At 40.2% G+C, this 27,566-nt stretch overlaps 1 protein-coding gene across 3 annotated transcripts in view; it reads left to right on the forward strand.

Moving 5' to 3' along the window:
* Window positions 1-27,566, forward strand: part of DEPTOR (DEP domain containing MTOR interacting protein) — a 130,670-nt gene that overhangs the window by 85,124 nt on the left and 17,980 nt on the right. For 2 of the 3 annotated variants that reach the window (XM_036338163.1, XM_036338164.1), the window contains 4 exons: window positions 9,104-9,286; window positions 10,945-11,079; window positions 13,362-13,432; window positions 15,532-15,636. In XM_036338163.1, the coding sequence (XP_036194056.1) occupies window positions 9,104-9,286; window positions 10,945-11,079; window positions 13,362-13,432; window positions 15,532-15,636 (494 nt within the window). Of the gene's footprint in view, window positions 1-9,103; window positions 9,287-10,944; window positions 11,080-13,361; window positions 13,433-14,866; window positions 14,984-15,531; window positions 15,637-27,566 lie in introns of all 3 variants that reach the window. The other variant, XR_004972472.1, reaches the window with a different exon arrangement.

Genomic DNA, 27,566 nt, shown 5'->3' on the forward strand with positions numbered 1-27,566 from the left:
TCAGTTTTCAATTACAGCTGATGATAAGAGTTCAGCTAGAATATTAGATATTAAATGCCAGCTTTGAACATTATCTGTTCTTACTTATGTCTTCCTGTTTAGAGATTAAAATTCTCGAGGAACCAAGACTGACATTTGTTAAATTATATATGTCACAACGTTTACTACGATATAAAGGTCCTGTTTAGCATTGAGATCTGAGAAATGAAGAATTGGAGCAAGCAAAATTTAGAGACAACAATTACTGTTCTCCTTAGTTTTTATTTCCTTCTCTTTAATCCCTCCCCACCCCCAGAGCTTAGGTTATTTTTTCTGTGTTTTACTAAGACCAAGTTGACTATGCAACAAAAGATTTTTGTATTTACTGTGGAGAATGCCATGTTGAAGTGTAGAAAGAATCAACTCTTTTCTCTCTTTGGAATATAAATGGTATATCATTTAGCCATTGTTTTTTTCTTGAGACTCTACATATGTAATTTATGGCTATGTAAAAAAAGTCTTCAGCTTTCTTAATGTAGTTACTTTCTAAAATTTCTTGTGTCTTCACTCATTCCTTTAATTCTTGCTTTCTTTTGACTTCTGAGATTTAAATATCTTCTAGTGGGATACTTGCCAGACTTGGATATCTGGTTAAAATTTCACATTTTTCACGACTGAAGAGGTGACAGAAATACTCATGGGAGATGGACAAAGTGTTCTTTGGAAGAAAGGCAAAAACAAAAACCAAAAAACAACAACAACCAGAAGAAATAGGTTCTATGCAGGAACTTAAATGGCCAAAGGCTGAAATCAATTTTTAGGAGCCTAAGAAGAATACTGTTTATGTCAGATGTCATTTAGAATCTCTTTCATAAATTATCCCATCCACAGCAAAACTATACCAAAAAAAAAAAAAAAAAAAAAAAAAGAAAGAAAGAAAAGAGAGAGAGAGAGAGAGAGAGAGAGAGAGAGAGAGAGAGAGAGAGAGAAAATGTGAGGCTTAAAATGGTTAGTAATTTGCCCAAATAACAGCTAGTAAAAATGGCAAAAATGGGATCAAACTGAAGTGGTCTAAGGCTAGAAACTTTGCTTTCCATTGGGTGATATTATTTTATAACAGTTATTTGGCACAAGAAAGTTTTCAATAAAGTCCCAATCTAATTGGTTTGTTCTTGTATGAAATAAAGTGTTTTTTAGCAGACATGGTTATTGATGAGCCTGAAAGGATGAACAAATGAAAGTGTCACATTCCAATCATCCTGCTAAAATAGATAGCTGAATCATGTGCACTTAGTAGGTGTTCAGATTATTGAATAAAGGAATGGGCGTTAAGCCTGACTGATTGATGCTATAAAAAGATACCTCCCTGCACTTTTTCAACTTTTGTAATTACAGTGATCTATGTTATACCTAGGGCTATCTTCAGAGCTAATGTTGAAACTCAATGTTTTTGTCATTAAACTTTTAATGGAGGGGGGGAGGACATTTTTAAAAACAAAATGATTCAGTGAAAACAATGCAAGTGATGTAGGCAATTGTCACCTGGAGCCCTTTGTTTCACAGAGTGTGGCTGTGCCCTGGGCACCAAAATCTAGATAAGTCCTTGAAATTGAAGTGGGGCACTAAATATAAAATTGAATTCCCATAAACCAAAGGGAAGTCTATCATCAATAGATGATAACAGTACAAACAACAACAGCGGTTATAAAAGCTACAACTTATTTTACTTTTAAAATGTAATTTTATATTTATGAAAATATAGTTAATATACAATATTATATTAGTTTCAGGTGTATGACACAGTTATTCAAAATATATATCTCTAACAAAGTAATCACCACAATAAGTGTAGTAACTACCATCTGACATACTGGTAAAGGTACAAATTATTGAGTTTTTATAGTCTGCTTGACAATTTGCTTAACAAGTAGAGTATAGTATCTCACAGTCCTTGTTTTTTCTGATCTGGTCACAAGTTAAGGTTAAATACACTATTGTGGAGAGAATGTGATGAATAAGGACTACTTAAATATAATTCTTATTCTTTTTTTTTCTTCTTCTTTTTTTTTTTTTTTGCTTCCTGCCTTCCTCCCTCCCTCCTTTCCTCCTTCCCTCCCTCCCTCCTAAATATAATTCTTGTGTCTTATCTCAAATGGTATGTTTACTCTGTTAGCTATTAGGGGTATAGAGCTGGGGAGGCAGACAATGGAGAAAGGGTATGAATGAAACTCTAAGTGGGTAATTAAAGCCTGAGGAGGTTAAATTAGTAGACAGATTTCTACTTTAATTAAAAATATTTTTAAAGCCCTTTTATATGTTATGGAGTTTGGATTTAGAGTGCTTTTCTGGATTTATTTATACCAGAGTTAATGTTTTGTGCAATTTACTGTACAAAGAAAAAACAGTAGATGTCAGTAAATGTATACAGTGCTATGTATTTTCAGGCAATAATTTAAGATACTGTTGCCTGACTCAACTTTTTAAAAAATCACAATAAACCCAGCAATGGTTACTAGAAATAAAAACTTAACCAGAAAATTTTATTATAGCAATATTGAATGTAGTGATGTGGTAAATTTATGTACAACTTTGACTATCCACAACAAGCCATTATTTGTAGAGATCATATCAAAATGTAATTGGCTTATCTTTGATCCAGGGTGCACTCATTATCCCCTGAATCCAAGAATATATTACTTCCTGAGAACATGCAGAACTACCAATGAATTAAGTGTATTTATCTTTGTGGCCAATGTTATTCATTTAGCCAAAATGAATAGCTTATCACCATTTAAAACCTATCAAACACCCATATGAATCATTAGGTTAAATATGGGGTATACTCTCTTAATAGGGACCACCCTTTCTGAGACTCTAATATTCATGTAATCAGAACACTTATTCATTAGCAAATGTGGGTGATAAATACAGTCACAATCCTAGATTGCATTTGCTGGTGTAGACTTAGAAGGGAAATTGTTTGTGAAATACCCAAGGAGGCTGCTGAATCAGTATTATTGATAAAGGAGTTAATATGACACTTGATGGGTTGCATTAGATTATCTTCCTAGTGGTTTGTAGAATTTTGAATTTCACAGTCCAAAAATGATTGCCAAGAATGAGTACTTAAAAAACAACAACCCTTCTATCTTTTGTAATTTTTCTGTGTTTTACCATCATTTCATAAAATACTGGACAAGAAAAGTACCTGGCATGTGGTCCAACTAACTCAGTAAGTGTTAGTTGAATAGATGGATGAATGAATGAACAACAAAGTTGTTATGATATCATTTCAGAAGAAAGTCTTTAAATGAAATATGCTTAGTTATAGAAAAGAAACCTAAATGCATTATTCTTAATGTTCCAATTTCTCAGCAAACTCTTCATGACCTACCGTCAGCCTACAAATTGGTTTGGGGGAACTGCTATATAGACTAGCAACTAAGTAGTCCACAATTCACTGTATTCTGGGCATGCTGCTCATTCCTCTGGCCACCCACCATGACAATTCCCTTCCGGCCATTTACTGAGCACCTCAGCCAAACACATAGTAGTCTAGGATTTGAGATGCCAGAATGATTAAGACAGAGTCTGGGCTCCCAAGTGACCTCTTTGGGGAAAGAGATGTGCTCCCCTATCATCAACATCCCCCGCCAACCTCCCATATTACCTACAATGTGGTGTCCCAAGAAGATTGCCCATTGCTAGGTGTGTGGGTGACAGAAAAAAAAAAAAAAAAGGTAAATTCTATGATGAATCTGGGAGTGTTTCATAACATTTTACTCTAACTTTAGAGTCTTAATCCATTCTCCTGTGGCCTATGTTTCTAGTTAAATATATTGCTTTGGGTTCAGAAGTCTTAGCTATGTGGCCTTGGGCAAGTTACCAAACTAATTTAAGTCTTAATTATTGCACTGTAAAATGAAAATAACAGTAATACCCATGCTACGGAGTTATTGTGCAGATAATGTAACATTTATAAGTGCTTAATACAGTGGTAAATAATGAGCTGCTCACTTTATTATTATGACTAAAGTTCAGCAGAATGGGCTAGAGAAGGCAATGAGTGGACATTGGGCTTTCATGGGACATTGGTGGGCTGAGATGACAGAGCACCTGTCACAGAAACCAAGAGGAAACTACATGTGACCACCTGGGTTGTGTCGCAGGGTAATGGAAAGAGCATTTGATTTGGTGTTGAGAGCCGAGTGCTAACAGTGTCTCTTCCACTAACCAGTTGGGCGTATTGTCTCACTGTCTTTACCTTTTTTTTTTTTTTTTTTAAAAAAAGGAATTATATGATATTTAATGGAATATTTAAAAAATGAAATGATCTTTATGATGCAAAAAAAAAAAATACTGAAAGCAATCTAAAGACTCAGTAATGGAGGATCACAGTACATCTTTAAAAAAATTATTCAAAACTTTCACTGTGTAAGACATAGGAGGCTGAGCCATCTTTTCTACCAGAAGGAATCTTTTAAGGTTCTTTGTTAAGTTGCTGAACTTTTAGCTTTTCATTCTTTGGAGTTGATTGTTGATTTGGGTTTTTCTTCAATGCTCCCAAACAAGCTTCTTATATGTGTGCATTTATTTTTCAGTTAGTGACAATTTTTAATGAATCTTGTTTCACCCATAGGTGAATTTCCATAGCACTTTATGTATAATTTCCTTAGGACACTTGAAATTTCTATCTTGTACTATACTAGTAGTTACACATGAGCATGTTTTATTTTCTGCTAGACTTTAAGCTTAACTAGAGCAAGAATTTGTTATGTAACTTTTCTTAGTATTCCTAGCTCTTTGAGTAATGATGTTTTTTTGTTTTTTACATGATTGGCCTCTAGGTATTCTGACTATAAATGGATAAGAATGCATCAATATTTAAATACTGGAAAAGGGTGGAGAATGTTTCTCTCCATCAAGTTTGGTATTTGCCAGCCCTGTTTTTTTTTTGCTCAACATAATTAGGTAGGTAGATAGAAAGTTAGATAATTCTGTTTTGTTCAAAACGGAAGCTTTTCTATATTTTTTAGTTTTAAAAAATGAACATGTAAAACTTTTTTTTTTATTAAAAAACTAAACTATTTTACAAACTGGAACTGGATTTAAAGGTGCTAATAAATTCCTTCATCCCAATTTTCATTTATCTTCCACATTTAAGCTCTAAATAAATAATATGCATAAGACATTCAGGCATGTATCTATATTTACGAAGTGTTGCCATTTTGCCAGTTCATACAAAGTGCACTTTTCTTCATGTTTATATAAAGAACTGTTTTAAAAATTGTTATTTTAAAATGCATATAAAATGGTTTCTTAGACACGACACCAAAAGCACAAGTGGCAAAAGAAAAAATAAATTTAAAAAGATAAAAATAAACATCATCAGAATTAAAAAGCTTTGTGCTTCAGAGGGTACCATCAAGAAAGTGAAAAGACAACTCACAGAATGGGAGAAAATATTTTGAAACAATATACCCAATAAAGGGCTCGTATCTAGAATACATGAAGAACTATTACAACTTAATAATAAAAAGACAACCCATGAAGAGAATGAGGAGCCAAGCCACAGAATGGGAGAAAAAAGACATATTTGCAAAAGACATATTTGAAAGAGGACTGTTATTAAAAATATACAAAGAACTCAAAACTCAACAATTAGAAAATGAACAACCTGATTTAAAAAAAATAGGCCAAAGACTTGAACAGACATGTCACCAAAGAAAATATACAGATGGAAAACAAATATATGAAAAGATGCTCAACATCATATGTGAAGCAAATCAAAAAGATTTGATCACTATACACCTATTAGAATGGCCCAAATCCAGAACACAGATGATGCCAAGTGCTGGAGAGGATTGGAGCAGCAGGGGCTCTCATTCACTGCTGGGGGAATTGAAAGCCTTACAGCCACTTTGGAAGATGGTTTGGCAGTTTCTGATAAAACTAAACAGACTCTAACCATATGATCCAGCAGTCATGCTTCTTGATATTTACCCAGAGGATTTGAAAACTTAAACTTATGTTCACACAAAAGTCTGCACATGGATGTTTATAGCAGCTTTATTTATACTTACCCAAACTTGGAAGCAACCAAGTATCCTTCAGAGGGTGAATGGTTAAATAAATACTGATACATCTGTACAATGGTATATTATTCAATGCTAAAAATAAATGAGCTATCAAGCCATGGAAAGACATGGAGGAACCTTAAATGCGTATTACTATGTGAAAGAAGCAAATCCAAAAAGGCCTCTATAACTATATGTCAACTGCATGAGATTCTGGAAAAGATAAAACTATGGAGACAATAAAAAGATCGGTGGTTGCCAAGGTTAGGGAGGGTGGAGGGGATGAATAGGCAGAGCATGGAAGATTTTTTTGGACAGTGAAACTATTCTGTCTGATACTATAATGATAGATATATATCATTCTACACTTATTGAAATTAATAGAATGTACAACACCAAACGTGAGCCCTAATGTCAACTACGGACTTTAAATGACAGTGTGTCAATGTGGGCTCATCAGTTGTAACTAACTGCAATTATTTTTGATACTTGATTGGGGAGGCTGTATTAGAGGGGCAGAGAGTATATGAGAACTCTGTACTTTCTGCCCAATTTTGCTGTGAACGTAAAACTTCTTTAAAAAAAAATAATCTATTAAATCTTACCATTTGTGACCGTGTGATGGACCTAGAGGTTATTATGCTAAGGAAATAAGTCAGCAGAGAAAAGTAAATACCATACGATTTTGCTTATATGTAGACTCTAAAGAACAAAATAAATGAATATATGAAATAGAAACAGGCTCGTGGATGCAGAAAACAAACTGATTGTTGCCAGATAGGAAGGGATTTGAGGGACTAAGTGAAAAGGGTGAAGGGATTAAGAAGTACAAATTGGTAGTTACAGAATAGTCACAGGGATGTAGAGTACAGCATAGAGCATACAGTCCATAATATTGTAATAACTATGTACAGTGCCAGGTGGGTACTGGAAATATCAGAAGGAACACTTTGTAAATTATATGACTGTCTAAACACCATGGTGTACTCCTGAAGCTAATACAAAATAATATTGAATGTAAACTGTAATTGAAAATGCAATTAAAAAAATAAAATCTATTATTAAAAAGACAACTCAATTTAAAAAAATGAACAAAAAATTTGGATATACAATTCTTAAAGAATATATATAAATTGACAGTAAGCACATAAAAACATGCTCAACATCATTAACCATCAGAGAAATGCAAATCAAAACCACAGTCAGCTACCACTTCACACCCATTAGGATAAGTATAATAAAAAAGATGAACAATGACATTTATATGGATGTGGAGAAACTGGAACCTCCTACACTGCTGTAAATGAGAATGTAAAATGGGGTATTCGAATTGGAGAAGAGTCCAGCAGTTCCTCAAATCATTAAATATAGAGTTACCATATAATCTTCTTGTTCCATTCCTAGCTATAAACCCAAGGGAAATGATGATGTATGTCCACACAGAAAAGTGTACATGAATGTTAATAGCAGCATTATTCATAACCACTAAGTGGAAACATGTTCACCAACTGATGCACAGGTAAACAAATGTGGTGTCTCCATACAATGGAATATTATTTATTATTTGACAATAAAAAGGAGTGAAGTACTGTCACATGCTACAACATAGATGAACGTGGATGAACTTTGTAAACATTATACTAAGGGAAAGAAGCCAGTCACACTGAACCTTATATTGTATGATTCTTTTTATATGAAATGCCCAGAATACTCCAATCTATAGAGACAGATGGTAGGCTAGTGTGTTTGCCTAGCACTAGGGGATATGGGCAGATTGGAAGTGACTCCTAAGGAGTGTGGGGTTTCTTTTTTGGGGTGCTGAAGATGTAAAAATTGATGTGGTGATGGGATGCACAACTCTGGTAATATACTAAAAGCCATGGAACTGTAATATTAAATGGGTGAATTATATGGTATGTGAAGTATATCTTAGTAAAACTATTACAAAATGCATATAGAATCTCTAAAAAAATAAAACCATGTTTTGACCTGTCTTGCTGAAAATGCAAGCAAAATAAACAAATGAACCCTCTCCATTTATTTCAAAGATGCAGGAGTTCTGACTGCCTTTAGCTATTAAATAGTAGAAAAGAACTTTGTTACAGCATAGATAACATGAAGTTGGAAAAACACACACACAGAAAAACAGGCTTAACTCCACATTTCATAACTTCAGGCATGTGGAATGGGACTACTTTTTGAGACCATGTACCCAGTGTTTAATATCCAAATAATTATTTTGGTATTAACATAAATGTAGATCTTATATTGGCAATGTGCTATGTTGCTTTTGTCTATTTAGTTCACAGTGTAAAGACTGTTGCTATTTCAATTCTCCATGAGAACCTAAGCAAGCACAGGAATTACTTATCATAGAGGGAGTGCAGAGTAGTGGTTTGGAACTTGAACTTTGGAGTCATATGCTGTGGTCCTATTTCTACCTCTGCCATTAACTGGGGTCTTCTCTGGGTTTATCTTTATCCTAGGCTGCTGTTATAATTTTAAAAATTAATGCATATAAAGCACTTAAACTAGTACTAAATTCATAGTTTCTTTGTTTTCTTATTTTGGCAGCCTTCCTATATATGTATTAGGTAGAGCTGCTACAGCTCGCGGGCTTGGTAAAGTGGCCTAATGTAGTAGGTGTCCTACAGAGTCCAGTGGCACAGCCTTCTTGTTCACCTGAGCTGGGCACTCCAGGTGTGCCCCCTGCCATGTGGGCTATGTTTCTGTCCACCCCATGTGGGTGTGGGACCAGCCCGTTTTGTGTCTCCATCCCTCCTACCAGTCTCTGTGTGGCTTATTCATATCTTTGGTTGTAGGACTTCTGTTCAGCTAGACTTCAGGTGGTTTCAGTTAGATTGTTCTGTAGTCTAGTTGTATTTTTGATTGGTTGTGGGAGGATGTGAGTATCGCATTTACCTATGCCACCATCTTGAGCAGAAGCTCTCAATTCTGTCTTTAAGACTTTTGGTTGGAGTCTTCCGGCTATAGTACTCAGTGGCCAGGACGTCAGACAATCCTCATCTGTTGTTTCTTCTCCCCAGTGTCCAACAAGCACCCATTCGTGGACAGCAATCTTCTCTACCAGTTCAGAATGAACTTCCGGCGGAGGCGAAGACTCATGGAGCTGCTCAATGAAAAATCCCCTTCCCAGGAAATGCATGACAGTCCCTTCTGCCTGAGGAAGCAGAGCCACGACAACCGGAAATCTACCAGTTTTATGTCAGGTAGGTCAGTTCCATTGTTAATTCGACCATATGTTTTTGTCTTTTGAGAAATTATGTTCTCTAGCAAATTTTTATTTATTCATAACCCAGAAGTATGCAAAAAGAAAACAACAACAACCAAATTGTTCCTGGGAAGTCAAATTAGATTATCATGAAGTCTGTTTTATAAAATTATGCATTTGAGTTATAGAAGAACTCTGAAGACCTGAAACCTATATGTTCATGTTGACCAATGTCACCCCAATAAATTTAATAAATAAAAAAAGAAGACCTCTCAAGCTGTTACTCACACCTTATTTACTTTTCATTTGTAAACAATTGTTATCATTAGTTGTACAGTGTTCTAAATTACAGCACTGAAAAGCTATATATTTTAAGAACGAATAAAGACTTCGGAGGGCATATGCAACTAAAAGGCAACTGGTTATCAATCAATTATGAAAGGGTGACACAGAACAAAGAAAAACTATGGAAAGCAGAAATCAGCTCATAAAGCACAATAGCTTGGGATATTACATGTAAGATTAAACAGTCTCATATTGACAGTTAAGCCTGACAGAAATGATGGTGACTGATGTTTTCAAATATAATTGCATTCATCCAGAAGATGTTAGCCTGATGTGTCATTCTGTGTAAGAGGCTGAGGAGCTTAAACGGGTATCAGATCCTCTGAAAACTTGGCATTGACTGTGTTTGGCCTAAGGTCTGAATGCTCTGGGCTTAACCTGAGGGCAAAATGTCCATGGGTGTCTTGGCTGTGTGTAGGGAGTGATGATGAGGACATGTACAACTGTATTGAGAATTTTCTGTGCCCCTGTCAGTGAGTCAAGCTTGATTGCTCACTTAATTCTCACAATAACTTGAAGAGGGAAGATTTTTCTTTTCTCTATTTTATGGGCGCCCTACAGTGTGGTCATCTGTAAGTTCAGAATAACTATTCACAAAACTAGTGCTAAGTTTTGTCTTTTTTTTTTTGGGGCCCAACAGAATAAGTAATGATGATGATAAAACAGCTTTTAGTTTGTGTTTCTCACGTGCCAGGCACTAAGCTGAGTTCTCTCCATGGCCTCTTTCACTCATCATATATAGCTGGATTTCCTCTCCCTTGTTGAGAGCCAGCCAACTTCGTGGCAGAGAGAACCAGATCAGATCATTGAAGCCTCTGTCTCACATACACTTTCAAAGCCTAAATATGTGCTGTGTATTTTAATCTCCTCTTCCATGGCTCTGGGTGATTCATGATTTCATATGAAAGCAGGAGGCATTTATCAGTATTGTTAATTGGTTAAGTGTATACCAACACTTAATTTACTTCCTTCCAGGGACTGCTCAGCATGCGTTTAGTGGTTCTTCAAATAATATTTTATGTAGTTGAGGACTTGCACATATAATCCACTTTATGCACCAATCCTTGATATAGTATTATTCTCACTTTATAGTTGGGTAAGTTGAGGCTCAGAGAACTGAAGGAAATGGCCTCAAGTTATGCAGTTGGTAAATGGCAGAGTTGCTACTCAAATCCTTGCTTTTCTCACTCTGAAGCCAGAATGCTTTTCCCGGCACAGGTAACTGGCCTCTGTACCTGGTGGCTGAAAGCCCACGTCCTCTAGGGAACCAAAACCACCACCCTCAGTGACCTTGTGTTTTCCCACCCGCAGTCAGCCCCAGCAAGGAGATCAAGATTGTGTCTGCCGTGAGGAGGAGCAGCATGAGCAGCTGTGGCAGCAGTGGCTACTTTAGCAGCAGCCCCACCCTCAGCAGCAGCCCCCCTGTGCTCTGCAACCCCAAATCTGGTGAGTGGTCTGACTATGACCTGGGGGACTTGGGCAGGTATGCAGGCTGGGTTCCCTGGGGACTGGGTTCCCTAAGGGCTGGGTTCCCTGGGAAGCAGATTCTCAGACTGAGGGAGACTAGTATGTGGGGATCTTATTATCGTGTGTCCTTAGGGTCAAGAACTGTTGATTAGAAAGGAGGAACGTAGGACTGGGCAGAGGAAAACAGAGCTGCAAGCCCTCTCGGTAGAGGCTGCAGCTAACTCAAGGGGAGCTCTGGATTTGGGATAGTCCTTCACAATTGTCCAAATTTCAGGCGAGATGGCCAGGCCTTTGTACCTTTATGTTGATTAGTCATTAAGTGTTGGCTGCCCCTGGGAAGAGGGTGTGACCTTAAGCAAGAGAGATAGTTGCAAAAACTATTGAGAGCATTGGCATCTGAGGGCTGTCTGCCATTAGCAGTCCTGGCATCTGGGAGGAGCCCCTCACTCAGTCCTGAAGGAGGGTTTGAGCAGCACATCAGTCTTCCACAGAGCAGGGGAACTAGGGATTCCCCAGACTGCAACCAATGCAAAGAGCTGTGGGTCCCTAGCACCCCTAAGGAAGAAGCATGGTCTATGCAAACCCAACTGTACCTGTAATTGATTCTTGGTGCCTGGTGGTTTCCAACTCTATTCATCAACCTATTGGCCTTTACATTACAGAAAAAAATCTAGGCATAAAGATTGTTAATAAGCCCTAGCTGGGTAGCTCAGTTGGTTAGAGCATTGTCCCGATAAGTGAAGTGCAGGCTTGATCCTCGGTCAGGGCACATACAAGTATCAACCAATGAAAGCATAAATAAGTGGAACAACAAATCAATTTTTCTATAAATAAACAAATAAATAAATAAAATGTTTTAAAAAAGACTTTTGATGAACTTGGACTTAGAAGCAATCCTTCCTTGGCCTAATTAGTTCTTTAGTCCCACAGGAGCCTGTAACCCATTGATACTACCATCTTCTCATGGCCCCTTACCCACCTACTTCTCAGGATTGCATGGTCCTTCATGATAATCATTGCCTTAAAAATACCCTCAACTCCATTTGTTTAGTGCTTTGTCCATCCTAGTTCAGGGAAAAGACTTTGTTTCTTTGGTCATGTTTCCTTATCACCAGATGTTGGGGATACAAAGATGAGAAGTCATGACCCCTACCCTCAGTGAATACATCTCTTTAGAGAAAAAAAAATCATTATGCATTAGTGAGAATAAGGACAAATAGATGTTGTTCGAAGGGCTTTAAGAGAAAACTCTGTCATGTAATGCTATTATGTAGGCAATTGGGTATATAAAAATATACTTTATTGATTTTGAAAGAGAGAGGAAGGGAAAGAGGGAGAAACATCGATGCAATGTAGGTGCGGAACATTGATTGGCTGCCCCCTGCATGCTCCCTACCAGAAATCAAGCCTGAAACCCAGACATGTGCCCTAACCTGGAATCAAACTAGTAACCTTTCGGTGCATGGGATGACACCCAACCAAGTGAGCCATACTGGCCAGGGCGGGTATTATTTTTTTTTAATCTAACCTTTCCCTCCCCCTCCCTCCCCTCTTTCTTTGGGAGCGTTAGCTCTAAGAATAAAGTTGTAACTTGCAAGGGAGTGAAGAAACTTGCTTCTACACTGATTCTCACTGGGAAATCAGGGAGCACTCATAAACTATTGCAATAACATGGATGGTATTATACTAAGTGGGATAAGTCAGACAGAGAAAGACAAATACTATATGATCTTACTTATATGTGGAATCTAAAAAACAAACTCATAGACATAGGGAACAGTTTGGTGGTTGCCAGAGATGGTGGATGGGTTGGGCAAAATGGGAGAAGGTGGTCAAAAGGTGCAAACTTCTAGTCATAAAATAAATAAGTACTGGGGATATAATGTAGAGCATGGTGACTATATTCAATGACATTGCATTGTGTATTTGAAAATTGCTAGGAGAGTAGGTCTTAAAAGTTCTCATCACAAGAAAATAACACTTGTTACTGCATGTGGGGATGGATGTTAGCCCACTCCTTAGCCTACTCCTTGCTTCTCTTCACCTGCTCCATTTCCTCTTCTTTCCATAGCTCTGCAAGTTAGGTGTGGGCTTATTTGTTTGCTAATATTTTCTGTTTTTACTCGGCTAGAGTATAACTGTGAGGCAGGGATTTTTCTTTCCCCCTTTTGTTCCCTGATGGTCACAAATGAGGCATTCAGTAAAGTATCTGCTGAGTGAATGAATGAAGGGTGCACCTTGATTTTGTGTCTGTCTTACAGTGTTAAAGAGGCCCGTCACTTCTGAGGAACTCCTGACTCCCGGAGCACCGTATGCCAGGAAGACATTCACAGTAGGCTCATTATTTGGTTTTTCTCCTGTGCTGCTCGTTTTTCTGGGCCTTGTCAACATGTCAGTGTGCCAATGGGTATTTTACAGATGGAATGGAAGAACCTCTTAATTTTCCTTTTTGTTTTTGGCATAATTATAACAGTTGGGCTTTCTTGATCCTTAGGCACTAAAATGACATTTATTATTAATACAGCATTGTAAACTCCTTTGATGTGTCCTTTAAAAAAAGCTTTCTATTGTGCAATATAATTACAGACTTTAGGGCAAATGGTAGTACAATAGTCAATAATTCCTTCTGGGTTACAGTTAGTTCTACTTAAATTGTTTAAGACATTAGGGAGTCTTTAGACAGAGAAAGAAAACTGTGGGATAAATTGTTCTACAATAAGGAGTGGTGCTTTTGACCATGTTAATATGTCTTGAGTTATACACACACCTGATTGGGGAGCACTTGGTACCTGTGAGCATCTCCAGACCACGTGCCTCTTCTAGGAGGTCCCTCAGCCTTCTACCCACTCTGCTTGACAGCACCTCACCCCCTCTCTATCCCCTGGCCTCTTCCTTCAGTCTCTTCACATCTCCATCAATTGCCTCTTTTAAACACTTCTCCTTTTCTAACTTTTATTTTATGGACTCAGGGGGAGAAACTCTTTGCACACTCATTTACACTGCAAACATCTATCAAGGACTACTTCCCATTCTGGGCACTGAGGAGCTAAAATAGGATGGTCCAAGTCATAGCCAGTCAATATGAAAAGACACTGCTAATACCACTGCCTCAGGAGAAAAGTTAAACTGCATTTGGGGGTGAAACTAGGTATTCTGAACTAATAACAGAAAACCCTAAAATCAATCATGTACCTAAAAGTCTTTTTGAGAATATGCACAGAAATTTCATTGGTTTCCCTGCCTTTCCTCCATGTCTAGCATTCAAGAGACAATTGATTGCATTTTTTAAAATATATATATATTTTTTATTGGTTTCAGAGAGGACAGAAGAGGGAGAGAGAGTTAGAAACATCAATGAAGAGAGAGAATCATTGATTGGCTGCCTCCTGCATGCCCCATACTGAGGATAGAGCCAGCAACCTAGGCCATGTGCCCTGACTGGGAATCGAACTGTGACCTCCTAGTTCATAGGTCAATGCTCAATCACTGAGTTGTGCCAGCCAGGCTTGATTGTATTTTTAAAGTATTAAAGTATTTATTTTTGGCTTTATTTTTATTTTTTTGGTCTTATTCCTGATTTTTTAAATTATTATTTTTTAAAATCTTTATTGTTGAAAGTATTACATATCATCCCACCCCTCCCCGGCGCCCACCCCCCTCCCCACGCCCCCATTAACCCCCTCCAACCTGTCCCTGTCCCCGGTGGTTTTAAATTTCAGTGCCAGCCTTGCTAGGAATTGATTAATGTGTTTCATCTGTACTTTAGTCGAAGACATGACTGGGAGCCACCCAGGGACGTAACTGCCATTTCTAACAATGATTCTATAGGAAAAGGCACCCTCTGGCTTCAAACAACTTTTAGACCAGCATCTACTTGTAAATTGTGAGCTTTGTGTACTTTATCACTTTCTTTTGTTGGTAGAAAATTGTGTTTCTGGAAAGCCAAGATTCTTCCTGTTTCTTACCATTAGTAATTTAAATTATTATTTTAGACTATAATGACATAGCAGATCATCAAGAAAGTATCATTTGAATTTAGGGGGAAAGAGCAAAGACAGTCAAAATTGGATCTGGAGAGAAGATTCAAGCATGTGTTTAAGACCCTCTAACCTTCCTATCTGCTGAAATTGTATAGCAACCTGAGAGAGAGGCAACCTGCCCGGTACTTATTGATCAGTGCCTTCAGAGAAGCTGTTTTCTGCCAAACAAGTGTTTCCCGACCACAGTTTCTGCATCGATATGCCTGTGTTATAACAGAAGCAGAGTGTTCCTTTTACTCCTGACAGGGTAGAGATGAGACAGAAGAGATCTGCCACTGCCCGCACTTCATCCTGGGCTGGCTCTCTCTCTCTCTCTCTCTTTCTCTCTCTCAAGGTCGGGAGAATTGCCAGGGGCTGTCTGATGATTGCTCACTGTGGTTTTCCTCTCTAGATTGTTGGTGACGCTGTTGGCTGGGGCTTTGTGGTGCGAGGAAGCAAGCCATGCCACATCCAGGCCGTGGACCCCAGTGGCCCTGCGGCTGCAGCGGGAATGAAGGTACCTCCGAGAGAGTGGTGTCTGAATACCTCTCGCTTTATTTCATTGTTGGTGCCATCTGTATGTACTTTGTCACCCTAAGTGTTTGGTCCCATTTTTTTCAAGTTTCCCTTTCCCTTTCTGAATGGGGTTGAAATGAAGCCCAAAGGGTATGATGTAGCAAAGAGGAGGAAAAGTTGTCCTGTCCCTCTCACTGTGCCTCCTGGGGCTCCAAACCTTCCTTGGTTTTTCACATTTCTTCCCTTAACCAACACCGAGCTTGAAAAAATGTTTCTTTTTGCATAAATCTTATCTAATAACTCTGCTACTTCTGTCTTATACGAAGTCTGTTCCTGTAGGAAGAGAGCTGGGTTGACATTTTGGTTCTGCTGGTTGTTAGCTCGTTGACTTGGAATACATTCCATAACATCGCAGAGCTAGTCCTTCCTGTCTGGAATGATGACCAGATTCTTTCTGCAGTTTTAGGGATTAAATATGTAGAAACTCTAGATGAAGCACAAAGAACTACACAAACATTAAAAAAATCGAACGAATTATATAAGATTTTTTGAAAATAATTTTTACATGTTTTTAGTACAAAAGTAGTCCATACATCATCAAGAAAATTTGGAAAATTCAGAAAAGCAGGAAAAAATTATAATTGCCTATAATCTTTCCTCAGAGACAACCACTGTTAAATTTTAAACAACTTTATTGAAGTATAATTGACATGCAGTAAAGTGTAGCACTTTAACATTTTGATTTATATGCTTCCAGACTTCTTGTATGTATGCATATATATGTACATACATATATATACATGTACATATATACATATGCATATACATATATACACACATATGTATATACACACACATACACAAATTGCTTTTTATTTATACCAAAATATGCTATAAGGGGATGTTGAGTGCATTGGCTTTCTGCTTCAAAACACCTTTATCTAGCATCGTGGTTCCTTCTTCTGTCATCTGCAAAACATTCCACAGAGGTCATTTATCTCATGATTATCTGGGGCCATGGAAGGTTGCGGAAGGCTTGAAGGCCACAGCTCATTGCCCTGCTCATTTCTTCACCACTTTCATCCTCTCCCATCAATCCTTTCCCCAGAGCAGTACACCAGTGACGCAACAGGCACGACTTGCATCTGCGCAGCTCTGATTTCCAGCACCTTTCCCTCTGGCACTGCTTTTTCCTCTGGAAAAGGTGGGCACAGAGACTGGCTCCCTGGAGCACAGAGCACGGATTCCCACCAGTCTGGGTAATCAGTGCTGTTTTGCTTAGGGCTTGACTCTGCCCCCCACATCCCCAATTTGAACACCCTGTTCATACCAGGAAGTGCCGGCTCCCAGGTCCTGTGCTCTGCAAGTCACGGAAGCCTTGTTGGCTCAGGTGGCCTGTGTTAGACGCCCTTCCCAGCTCCTCAGTACTGCAGTGGGCACAGCACCAAAGGAACCCAGAGCCGGAAAGTTGGCTGGGAGCATAAAGGGCGAGCGTTTGTATTTGTGCCGAGGCTGATTTTTTCATTTTCTAATGGAACTCTTGGCTGTGGGAAGTTTTATATTTTATTTCCACAGTAAAGTGCTAGTATGAATTATTTTTGGCAGGGTGCTTTAGTCCTGAGCGTGCGCTCACTTGCCACAGGGCTTTGACTTAAGCTCGTTTCCTTTGGGGAAAGCAAGGGATTTATATTGAAGCTAAAGACCTTGTTTTGCTTGGCCAAGTGTTTTAAATTGATTTTAGTGCATCTTCATTGATTAACATGAATAACTTTTCTAGGCATTGTCTATTGATTAGTTAATTAACTCCTTAATGTATATACCCTGGTAGATCAGTAACCTGGTATATTTTTTTCAATTCCATATGCTCATATTTCACATGGTTTATATTCTTAGCTTCTCAGGGGCTGCACATAGTTCTCATATGCTGTAGAGCAGTATAGAATTCACTAGAGCAGCATTTCCAAAATAGTGCTACACAGCTCTCTGGTCCAACAAAATCTCCTGTGCTGCGATTCTGAGATCAAAACAGTTTGAAGCTGCTGTATACTTTATTTTTCTCCTGGGAATTCACAAAGCACATTAGCATGTTATACATTCTGTTGCATCCAGCAGGGGAAAAACCTATCTAGATTGCCTATCACAACATTTTATCACTTAATAGAAACACACCAGTGGAATCTTAAGATTGTTAAGATATAGCACAATAACTGCTCTAATATGCTTTTGGTCAAACTCTGATTGGAATGACTAGATAGATAGATAGATAGATAGATAGATAGATAGATAGAGATAGAATAGATAGAATTGCAGTTAAGTGAAAATGACAGGGAATACCCTGCCCTTCATATAACTTACTTGTGTGCATTCATTATAATTGCCTAGTACATTATTTTCTTACAGAAAATACCGAGGAAATTATTTCCGATTTCATCATATGTATTAGTTGTAGAATAACTCCACTTACTTAAAGAGCCATTTGTATTACCCATGACCTGTCACATCATCATGGCCCTTGTGTGGGAAACTGCAGGCTGGCATGTCTGGTTGTGCTGGGAAGGGATGTGAGTGCCTTCCCTGACCTGGGCCATGATTGAGCTGCTTGGTCTAGCTGATAGCCTTTGTCCAAAAATCTCTCCAGAAACTTCCTCTTGGCACCTCTGACTGGCCCAGGACAGTGCAAAGGGCCCCCCTTGCCTTTGTTGTCACTCTCTACACTGAACACAACCCCTCAGGTCATGGCCCGGCTTTCTTCTGCTTTCCAGAGTGAACAAGGCCGGACAGGTGGGCCTTTGGGAGCTTTGCATCAGCGGGATTTTTATACTTCCGCTGTGGCATTTTAACTTCCAAAAGCAGATGATTTTATAACTGTCTCATGTGTACCATTTCTCTCTCTTTTATTCCACCTACTTATGGGATAGGAAAGTTTTCAGATGTGGGCCACCGGTATGCGGGAAGGACAGGCCTCAGACTAAAGAGACTGGGTGCCATTCCCCCATTAACACTGTCAGACCTTTCCAGACCCTAAGGAGAGCTCTTTGTCCATGATGAGGGGAGACCCTGAGGTGAATATTCAGATTTACATCTCTGAAAAGTCTGGAAGAACTCCAGAGAACATGTGTCCGTAGGGAGTGATAAGGTCTATCTCAATTCTTTTCTGGGTTGGAATAGAGAAATCTGTGGCCTTTGTGCCTCAGCCGCCTAGCCCCAGTGCCTCCCAGCAGTTCCTGCCTGTCGCCTCTGCACAGCTGACTGGGGCTGGCGGGCTGGCCAGGCAGTCAAGCTGCAGGCTGGGGCTGCTGAGATGCAGATAAAGATGTAGAGCAGGAGGGTTCCAGCTTAACTTCAGTTGTAAATGGAATTGAGTTTTAGATGATTTGGTCAAATACTAGACTTTTACACTATCACAAGCTTATTTGAAAATCTTGCCTTTGGGCCTGGCTGGGTGGCGCCGTTGGTTAGAGCCTCATCCCTGGTGTGGATTTGATCCTGGTCAGGGCACAAGAATCAACCAATAAATGCATAAATAAGTGGAGCAACAGATCTCTCTCTCTCTCTCTCTCTCTCTCTCTCTCTCTCTCTCTCTCTCTCAAAATAAATTAATTTTTTTTTAAAAAAAGAAAGGAAATTTTGCCTTTAATCCACTCTGTTTTTCTTCTTCCCTTCCGATGACCTCCTCTACATCAGTAGTAGCATATTTGTTCCCAGAGACCAAAAAGGAAGCAGATGTTACAAGATATAACATGAGATAAAAGAGAGAGTGATTAATTACAGTTCTAATAAGATGCTGTTTTATTTCATATTGTTCTGCTCCCCTCCCATGCCAGAAAACAATGATTGTAATGTTCATTGAAATTCTCATTTGAGTCAGCAACTTTGAATTTGGAGTTATTCTTATTTGGCAGGTTCTTTTACTTAAACAATGAAGTCTGTAAACCTCTGGTGGAGAAACCTTTCATTGGCATTACAACCAGAACGGAGCATGAGATATGGGAATCCTCAAAAGTTTAGTCAACCCCTTCAGTGCATTTTATCTAGAAGAGGGTTGTTTCCTATAGTTTGTCTCTGGCAACTCTTCATCCATCCTTTATGAATTCCATTTGGACTGGTGGCTTCTGGTCCAAAGGGGAAAGGAGGAAAGAAGAGAAAGAACTATAATGTACTGAGTGTCTTCTGCATGCCTCACCCTGCACCATGCAGGCCCTTTCTGTCTAAACACTAAACTCCTGGAGGAAGTCATCTGTTCCAGGAGGACTAATTCTGTTTCTTACCTCTTTTATCTGCTTTGAAAAGATAAAAAGGCTACAGTCTAATGCCTATCACTCACTTAAATGTGACCTCATATCACAACCTTTAATGATATTTTCTTTTTTTTTTTATCACATCAATTCTAAAACCATTTCTGGACCACACTGTCATAACTTTATTTTACATGATCCTCTAGTAGCTATTCTTCAATCTAATGAGGGCAGATTTTTTTTTTTTTATTTCACAAATACATCATCATTATGCCTATATCTTCCCCTCAAGCAAATCTAATTAAGTGACTCTGGCACTTAAAGTCCTCTAATGGCTCCCCATTACAATAAGTTCCAGACTCTTTCTATGGCCTACAGAGTCCGTGATCTGGGCCCTGCTACCCTGGTTTGCGTACAGCTCCATTGGCCTTGCCTCTATCTCTCCCAAATACCATGTTTGTTCCTGCCCAAGGTTGGATGACTGGTTCTGTTTTGTCATTCAAGTCTCAGATTAATTTTTTAGAGAAGCCTTTCTTAAATACTCTGATATTCTCCCTGTCTTCTTCAAGTTACTCTTTATCATATTGTCCTGTCTTATTAAAAAAAAAACCATACTATTTATCAGAGTCTGAATATAGTACTGAGATGTTTAATATCTATCTGTCTCCAGGAGCTCCATAAATGTAGGGACCTTGTTTGCCTTGACTACTATATTCCTAGAATTTAGCCCAATACCTGGCATTCGGTAAATGCTGGAAGCAAATAAATCTGTTGAGTGAGCCAATGAATGGGTGTTTTCATAGAAAGGCTAAGGAGTTCACTCACTGAACACCTGCATTGTGTCCCACGTACTTCACACGCGTCACCTCTTGTTGTTCTTACAGCTCGTGAAGGTGAGAGGGTTGTGTTTTCTCTACTTTGCAAATGAGGAAACCAAAACCCAGTTCATCGCTTTCTCAAGGTCACCCGGCTTGAAAATGTCAGAGCTAGATTCCACCCTGGTCTCTACCCCAAAGCCCAATCATGCTTCCTATTGCATTCTTTCAAAACTGCAAGCCCATGAGGCAGAACACAATAGAAGGTATATGCCAAGGAAACCTGAAACCCCTTGTAAACTGCCCAGGGATGTATGACCTCTCATGTCTCTTTCCAGGAGAATTGTTAGGGCGGTCACATGGTCACCTGAGCCAGCTTGAAGAAGATCAAATAAATAATTTTTATTCTTGGCTTCAGCCCCTTACTTAGGTCAGGACTAGAACTTGCAGGGTCATCCAAGTGAAAGATGCAAAATATTCACTTTTGTTAGTTTAATCCAACACTTGTCAGAGCAAACCATTCAGCCTTCAGCTGTGAAGGAATTTGAGCTGCATTTACAAATACGGAACAAAAGACACCCTTGCTCTTTTCTGGAAAGTTTATTTTTTTTCTGGTGGGAATAATTAAATTCTGTGAGAAACAGTATTCAAGTTTTCGGGCAACCCCATGCCAACTCTCAGAGGGATTTTGTAACTCCTGGCTTCTTTTCTTGTTTCCTGCTGTGATGAATTGATGGATGTGGATCCATGGGGCCTCTTTTCTCTCTTTGTTTCTTTGCATATTTAATATATTTTATTGATTTTTTACAGAGAGGAAGGGAGAGAGATAGAGAGTTAGAAACATCGATGAGAGAGAAACATTGATCAGCTGCCTCCTGCACACTCCCCACTGGGGATGTGCCCACAACCAAGGTACATGCCCTTGACCGGAATCGAACCTGGAACCCTTGAGTCTGCAGGCCGATGCTCTATCCACTGAGCCAAACCGGTTAGGGCTTCTTTGCATATTTACATAGAAACAGAACTACCTGAGTCAGAGAATAAATTAGTGGTCATTGTGTTTTGCCTCCCACCCTCTGCCCCGTCCTTTCAAAATTTTTGTTTCTCATATTGAAGAAAATGTCAAAATCCTGCTCTTGGTCTTTCTTCCCCATGGCAACAAACCTTTATATGTCATGGAATTTTCTTCTTGAACCAGGAGAGCCCAGGTTGGGCAAACAACCTGTAGTTTCTAACTAATTAGCCAAGACAATGTAGGCACTGAAATAGCAAATTGTGGGATGATGATCACAACTCCGCACTCTCTAGTGGAGTTGTTGTTGCTTAGTCAACAGAAAGTGGTAGGGTCAGTGTTCCTTTGCTCCCCATCTGACATGCCTGGGAGGGGACAAATGGCCACTTCTCAGGGCCTCAGCTCAGGTCCCCTTCCTGCTCTGTGCCCTTCCTTAGCCATCCTTCAAGTCTGACTCAGACAGCCTGGGAGAAGACTGGCAACTCTGCACAGCTCTGCTTAATCAGTACTTATTAACCATCTACCATGTATGTGCCAGACTTTATGTTAGGCCTTTGTGGCATTTACAGTCTAGAGAAGGAAAGAGACATTAATCAAATAACTTCACTCTTAAAATATATATATCCTATCTAATAAAAGAGAAACATGGTAATTAGCCGTACCTCTGCTACCCTTCCCATTGGCTAATCAGGACGATATGCAAATTAACTGCCAGCCAAGATGGCGGCCAGCAGCCAGGCAGCTTGAAGCGAACATGAGGCTTGCTTGCTTCAGTGACAGAGGACTCCAACGTTCCCTGCCTGCCGCTGCCGGCCTCTGAGCTTGCAGTTTGAAACATTGTTACAAATATAGAAGCTAAACAAAACCCCCGAAACCTGCTTTCAGCCAGCCGGGATCTCAGAGCTGGAGTTGAAACAGTGTTTTGATTATAGAACCCAAACAAACCAGATACCTGCTTTCAGCAGCCGAGGCCTAAGAGCTGGAGCCAAGCCTCAGAGCTAAAGCTGGCCCAGAATAAAAAAAAAAGAAAAAAAGGACAGGTTGGGAGCTTCAGTCACCTGCCAGCCTGAAAACAGCCATCATCCCCTCATCCAGGCTGGCCAGGCACCCCTGTGGGGACCCCCATCCTGATCCAGGACACCCTTCAGGGCAAACCAACCGGCCCCCACCCGTGCACCAGGCCTCTATCCTATATAGTAAAAGGGTAATATGCCTCCCGGCACTGGGATCAGCGTGACAGGGGGCAGCACCCAAACCCCCTGATTGCCCTGCGGCTCTGTGTGTGACAGGGGGCGGGGCCACAACCTCCCTATCCGCCCTGCTCTGTTCGTGACAGGGGAGGCGCCCCAACCCCCTGATCAGCCCTGCTCTGTGCCTGATAGGGGGGAGCTCCCCAAACCCCTGATCGCCCTGCAGCTCTGTGTGTGACAGGGTGCAGTGCCCCAACCCCCCCCCCCATGGGCCCTGCTCTGTGTGTGACAGGGTGCGGCGCCCCAACCCGCCCCCCATGGACCCTGCTCTGTGTGTGACGGGGTAGAGCCATAACCTCCCCATCGTCCCTGCCCTGAGTGTGACAGAGTGCGGCGCCCCAACCCCCTTATCGGCCCTGCTCTGTGTGTGACAGGGGGTGGTGCCCCTACTCCTCTGATCGGTCCTGCTCTGTGCATGACGGGGGAGCTCCCCAACCCCCTGATCGGCCCTGCTCTCTGTGTGACAGGGGGGAGCTCCCCAACCTCCTGATCGACCCTGCTCTGTGCATGATAGGGTACAGAGCCCCAACCCCCCTGATGGGCCCTGCTCTGTGCGTGACAGGGGGTGGCGCCACAACCTCCCCATCAACCCTGCCTTGAGTGTGACAGGCGGCGGTGCCCCAACCCCCCAATCGGCCCTACCCTGAGTGTGACTGAGGGTAGCATTGCAACCTCCAGATCCGCCCTGCTCTGTGCATGACAGGGGGCGGTGCCCCAACTCCCCAATCGGCCCAGCTCTGAGCCCAACCAGAGGCTGCACCTAGGGATTGGGCCTGCCCTCTGCCACCTGGGAGCAGGCCTAAGCCAGCAGGCCTTTATCTCCTGAGGGGTCCCAGACTGTGAGAGGGCACAGGCCGGGCTGAGGGACCCCCCTCCCCCCCGAGTGCACAAATTTTTGTGCACCGGGCCTCTAGTATATATATATTGATTTCAGAGAGGAAGAGAGGAGAGGGATAGACACATCAATGATGAGAGAGCATCACTGATCAGTTGCCTCCTGCACACCCTCCTCTACCCTGCCCGCCTCCCGGGAGAACAGCCTGCAACCCAGGCATGTGCCCTTGACCAGAATCAAACCTGGGACTCTTCAGGTCGCAGGCCGATGCTCTATCCACTGAGCAAAACTGACTAGGGCCAAATAACTTCACTCTTAAACATAGAAGTATAAACTGAGGTAAGAGCTAGGAAGAAAAGCACCAGTGCTTCTAATTTTATATAAAAATGTTTTATTTTAGAGAGGAAGAGAGGAGAGAGAGATAGAAACATCAATGATGAGAGACAATCATTGATCAGCTGTCTCCTGCACGCCTCCTACTGGAGATCAGACTTGAAACCTGGGCATGTGCCCTGACCTTGAATTGAACCATGACCTCCTGGTTAATAGGTTGACACTCAACTACTGGACTACACTGGCTGAGTCAGTGTTTTCAATTTTTGCAGGACAGTGGGAGGGATGACAGGAAGCACCTCCCCAAGAAAAGGATGTCCAAGCTGAGATCTGAAGGGAGACAACTGTAGTACTATCAACAATAGAAAAATATATATTACTGAAATAAATAAATGTCTGCTTGATCCCCAGAATAAAGAAAAAGAATGAATAGAAATGAATGTTTTTGCTTACTACCAAGCTTGTTTAGCACTGAGTTGAAACTGAACACTTCTATTCACAATTGTAGAAAAACTCACCTTTTACAAAGCAAAGACATGGAAAGTTTTAGAAACATATTGATATAATCCTGGGATTATGCCAGGATGCTCCTAAATTGATCTGCCCTGGGCTCTAATACTGGCGTTCTTTGTGCTGGATCAGGTGTGAAGTCAGGGAACCACCCTCCCCATACCCACCCCGCACCCCTCGCCATCAACACCATCAGACTGACATATACCTGAGATAAACTCAAAGTTGTCCAAACCAAGGCTGGACATCTCCTTCCAAAGCTGTACTCCTGGATTTACCCATGGCCAAACAAAAGTAAATATAATCAGCTACTAATACTAATTATTCACACAAATATTTAATTATAAACTGTGATATGTATGTTTGGTAGGAACATTACTAGATGCAAGACTTGGGTCTCAAACAAAAAATGTTTTACATTTGCACAGTTCATTGATTTTCAAAATTCCATGATGAAAACTGTCAAGTCATATGCTGAGTCTATCATTTTGCTTTTAGTAACAAAAAAAAGATAGGTTGAAGTCCTAATCCCCACCACGTGAGTTCCACCACTGTTTTCCTACCAGATGAAACCAAATATTGTTGATATTACAGTTACAGTTGTGGTTCTCAGAAGACAACCTTTGGGGAAAAGTGAAATGATGGCAAAATGGAAAAGCATTCTTTCGGTAGAGTCAGATCACTGGGACAGGAATTTTGGATTTTGAGTTGATTGAATGCTTTGTTTTGCACATTCCTGCTCCTTCCCCAGTTTCTTCCACTTTGTAAATAATCATTACCATCCTCCCAGTTGTTTGGGCCAGAAACCTAGAAGTTATGCTTGCTTTTCTCTTCTCCCTCCAATTCAAGATACTTCCAAAATGTATTTCAAATGCATCTGTTTTTCTTTGTTTCCCTAAATCCAAACCACTGTCATCTCACCAGGACTACAGTGGTTCTAACTGGGCTCTTCACATCTATTCTTGCAGCCTCATAATCCATTCCCCCACCTAGCAGCCAAAGGAAATCAGGTTCTGCCACCCTCTTGTTTGAGGTCCTGCATTGGTTTCACATATCCATTTAGGATAAACTCTAAAAGCCTTACCATGGCCTTCACAGTCCCACATGATCTGACTCTACCTGTCTTTCAACTCTTACCTCCTACCACTCACCTTGCTTACCTTTCAGTTTCTCAAACCGTCTTCTCTCCAGGATTTTACACTTGTCATTCCTTCCTCCTAGAATTCTCTTCCCTTGGCTTTTCACAGCACAGCTCCTTATCTTTTACACCTCACCTGACTCCTCTATTTTGTGTTGTATAGAAATTTTCCATAGCATTTCTGTTCACACCTGATTGGCTAGAATTGTGTTGTATAGTCACTTCAAAGGGGGCTGGGAATTTATTTCATTTTCCAACTTTTATAGGGCAAGAGAAAGGGAGGTTGGGATGAAGTAAGCTTAATCAAAACTATAGTACCTGCCAGAGCTCCTCATTTCTCTCATGCCTCCCTGTTTATTTTGTCACAGATATGTATTTCTTTGCTTTTAACTCCTCTATGACATATGTTCTATGAATTCAGGGAGAGTATCTAATGCTTTTTACTGCATGCTCAATAAATGTTTGTTGAGTCAATAAATTAATTCCTGTGGCCAGGAGCAGTGGATATTCTGGTCTAGGCACTATTTTTGCTTTACTAGAGTAAAACGGCTTGTTAGAGTAGGAGGTAGCGAGTAGAATTTCATTCTGGCACCTTCCAAACCACATGACAGTTAATAGGTGTTCAAAACATTTTTTTTTTAAGAGTTCAAGGAATTGATTCCATTTATTCTTGTTCAAGTTTACTATTTCTAAGATATTAAATAAATTCTTGGAAGTTGATTCCCAAAGCCCCATCATTATATTCTAAAACAGATTGGGCAAATATAAAATATACTGCAGCCCTAGTTAGTTTGCTCAGTGGATAGAGCATCAGCCTGTGGACCGAAGGGTCGCAGGTTTGATTCCTGTCAAGGGCGCATACCTCAATTGCAGGCGGGAGGCAACTAATTGATGTGTCTCTCTCACATCGATGTTTCTCTTTCTTTGTCTCTCCCCCTCTTTCCACTCTCTTTAAAAATCAATGGAAAAATATCCTCGGGTGAGGAATAACAAAGAATAAAAAAAATAAAATAATAAATAAAATGTACATGTACTACAGCCTAGCTGGAACAAGATAATTCACATGAAAATCCCTAGCATTTTGCCTGGTCCAAAATTGGTATTTTTATTTTTTAAAAGAATTTGAGCATGTCCATGGGTGTCCAGACCATGTATTATTTCAGTCAGATAGAGAGGCAGACAGCACTGAACGTATTTGCATAAAAAGATAGTCTTTTTTATTTAATGTTTTTAGGCACATGTGCTACCCTTTCAGTAGATTTAGTGTAGAACTAGTGAAAACAAGTCTAAGATAAATTTAATCAATATTTGTTTAATGAAAGTACTGCTAGGCACCATGCTAGGTACATTAGCTCTGCTTTATGATTTATAATAAAAATCCTGGGACATAGGTATTTTCTCCATTTTTCTCTTCAGAGAGGTTAAGAATTTTGCCTAAGGTTAAGACTTGTTTATGAATTCAGATATGCCTGGATCTAGATCCTGTGCTTTGGAGCCATTATTGTATGTGCCTGTGGGCAGAAGCATAGTATTGCATTTTGGACTATGCTGCATTGGCTCTCAGTGTATTGCTATGTCCTCCAAGCACATAATACTGATAGATGGCATTCTTGCTTGGTAAGAAATTCAAATCCATAAAATGTTTAAAAGTGGAAGGACTGAACTTGGGAAACTAGGAAGAATATGTCCTTGTCTCTGAACTTTCTGTCTCCCAAGGCTCTGAGCAACCCTAATCCGTTGATCTTTAGGATGTAATATGAGACTCTGCATTTGAGCTGTGCTCCTGACTATTTTCTATTGGCA

The sequence above is a fragment of the Myotis myotis genome, unplaced genomic scaffold, assembly GCF_014108235.1.
Source record: "Myotis myotis isolate mMyoMyo1 unplaced genomic scaffold, mMyoMyo1.p scaffold_m19_p_16, whole genome shotgun sequence".
NCBI lineage: Eukaryota > Metazoa > Chordata > Mammalia > Chiroptera > Vespertilionidae > Myotis > Myotis myotis.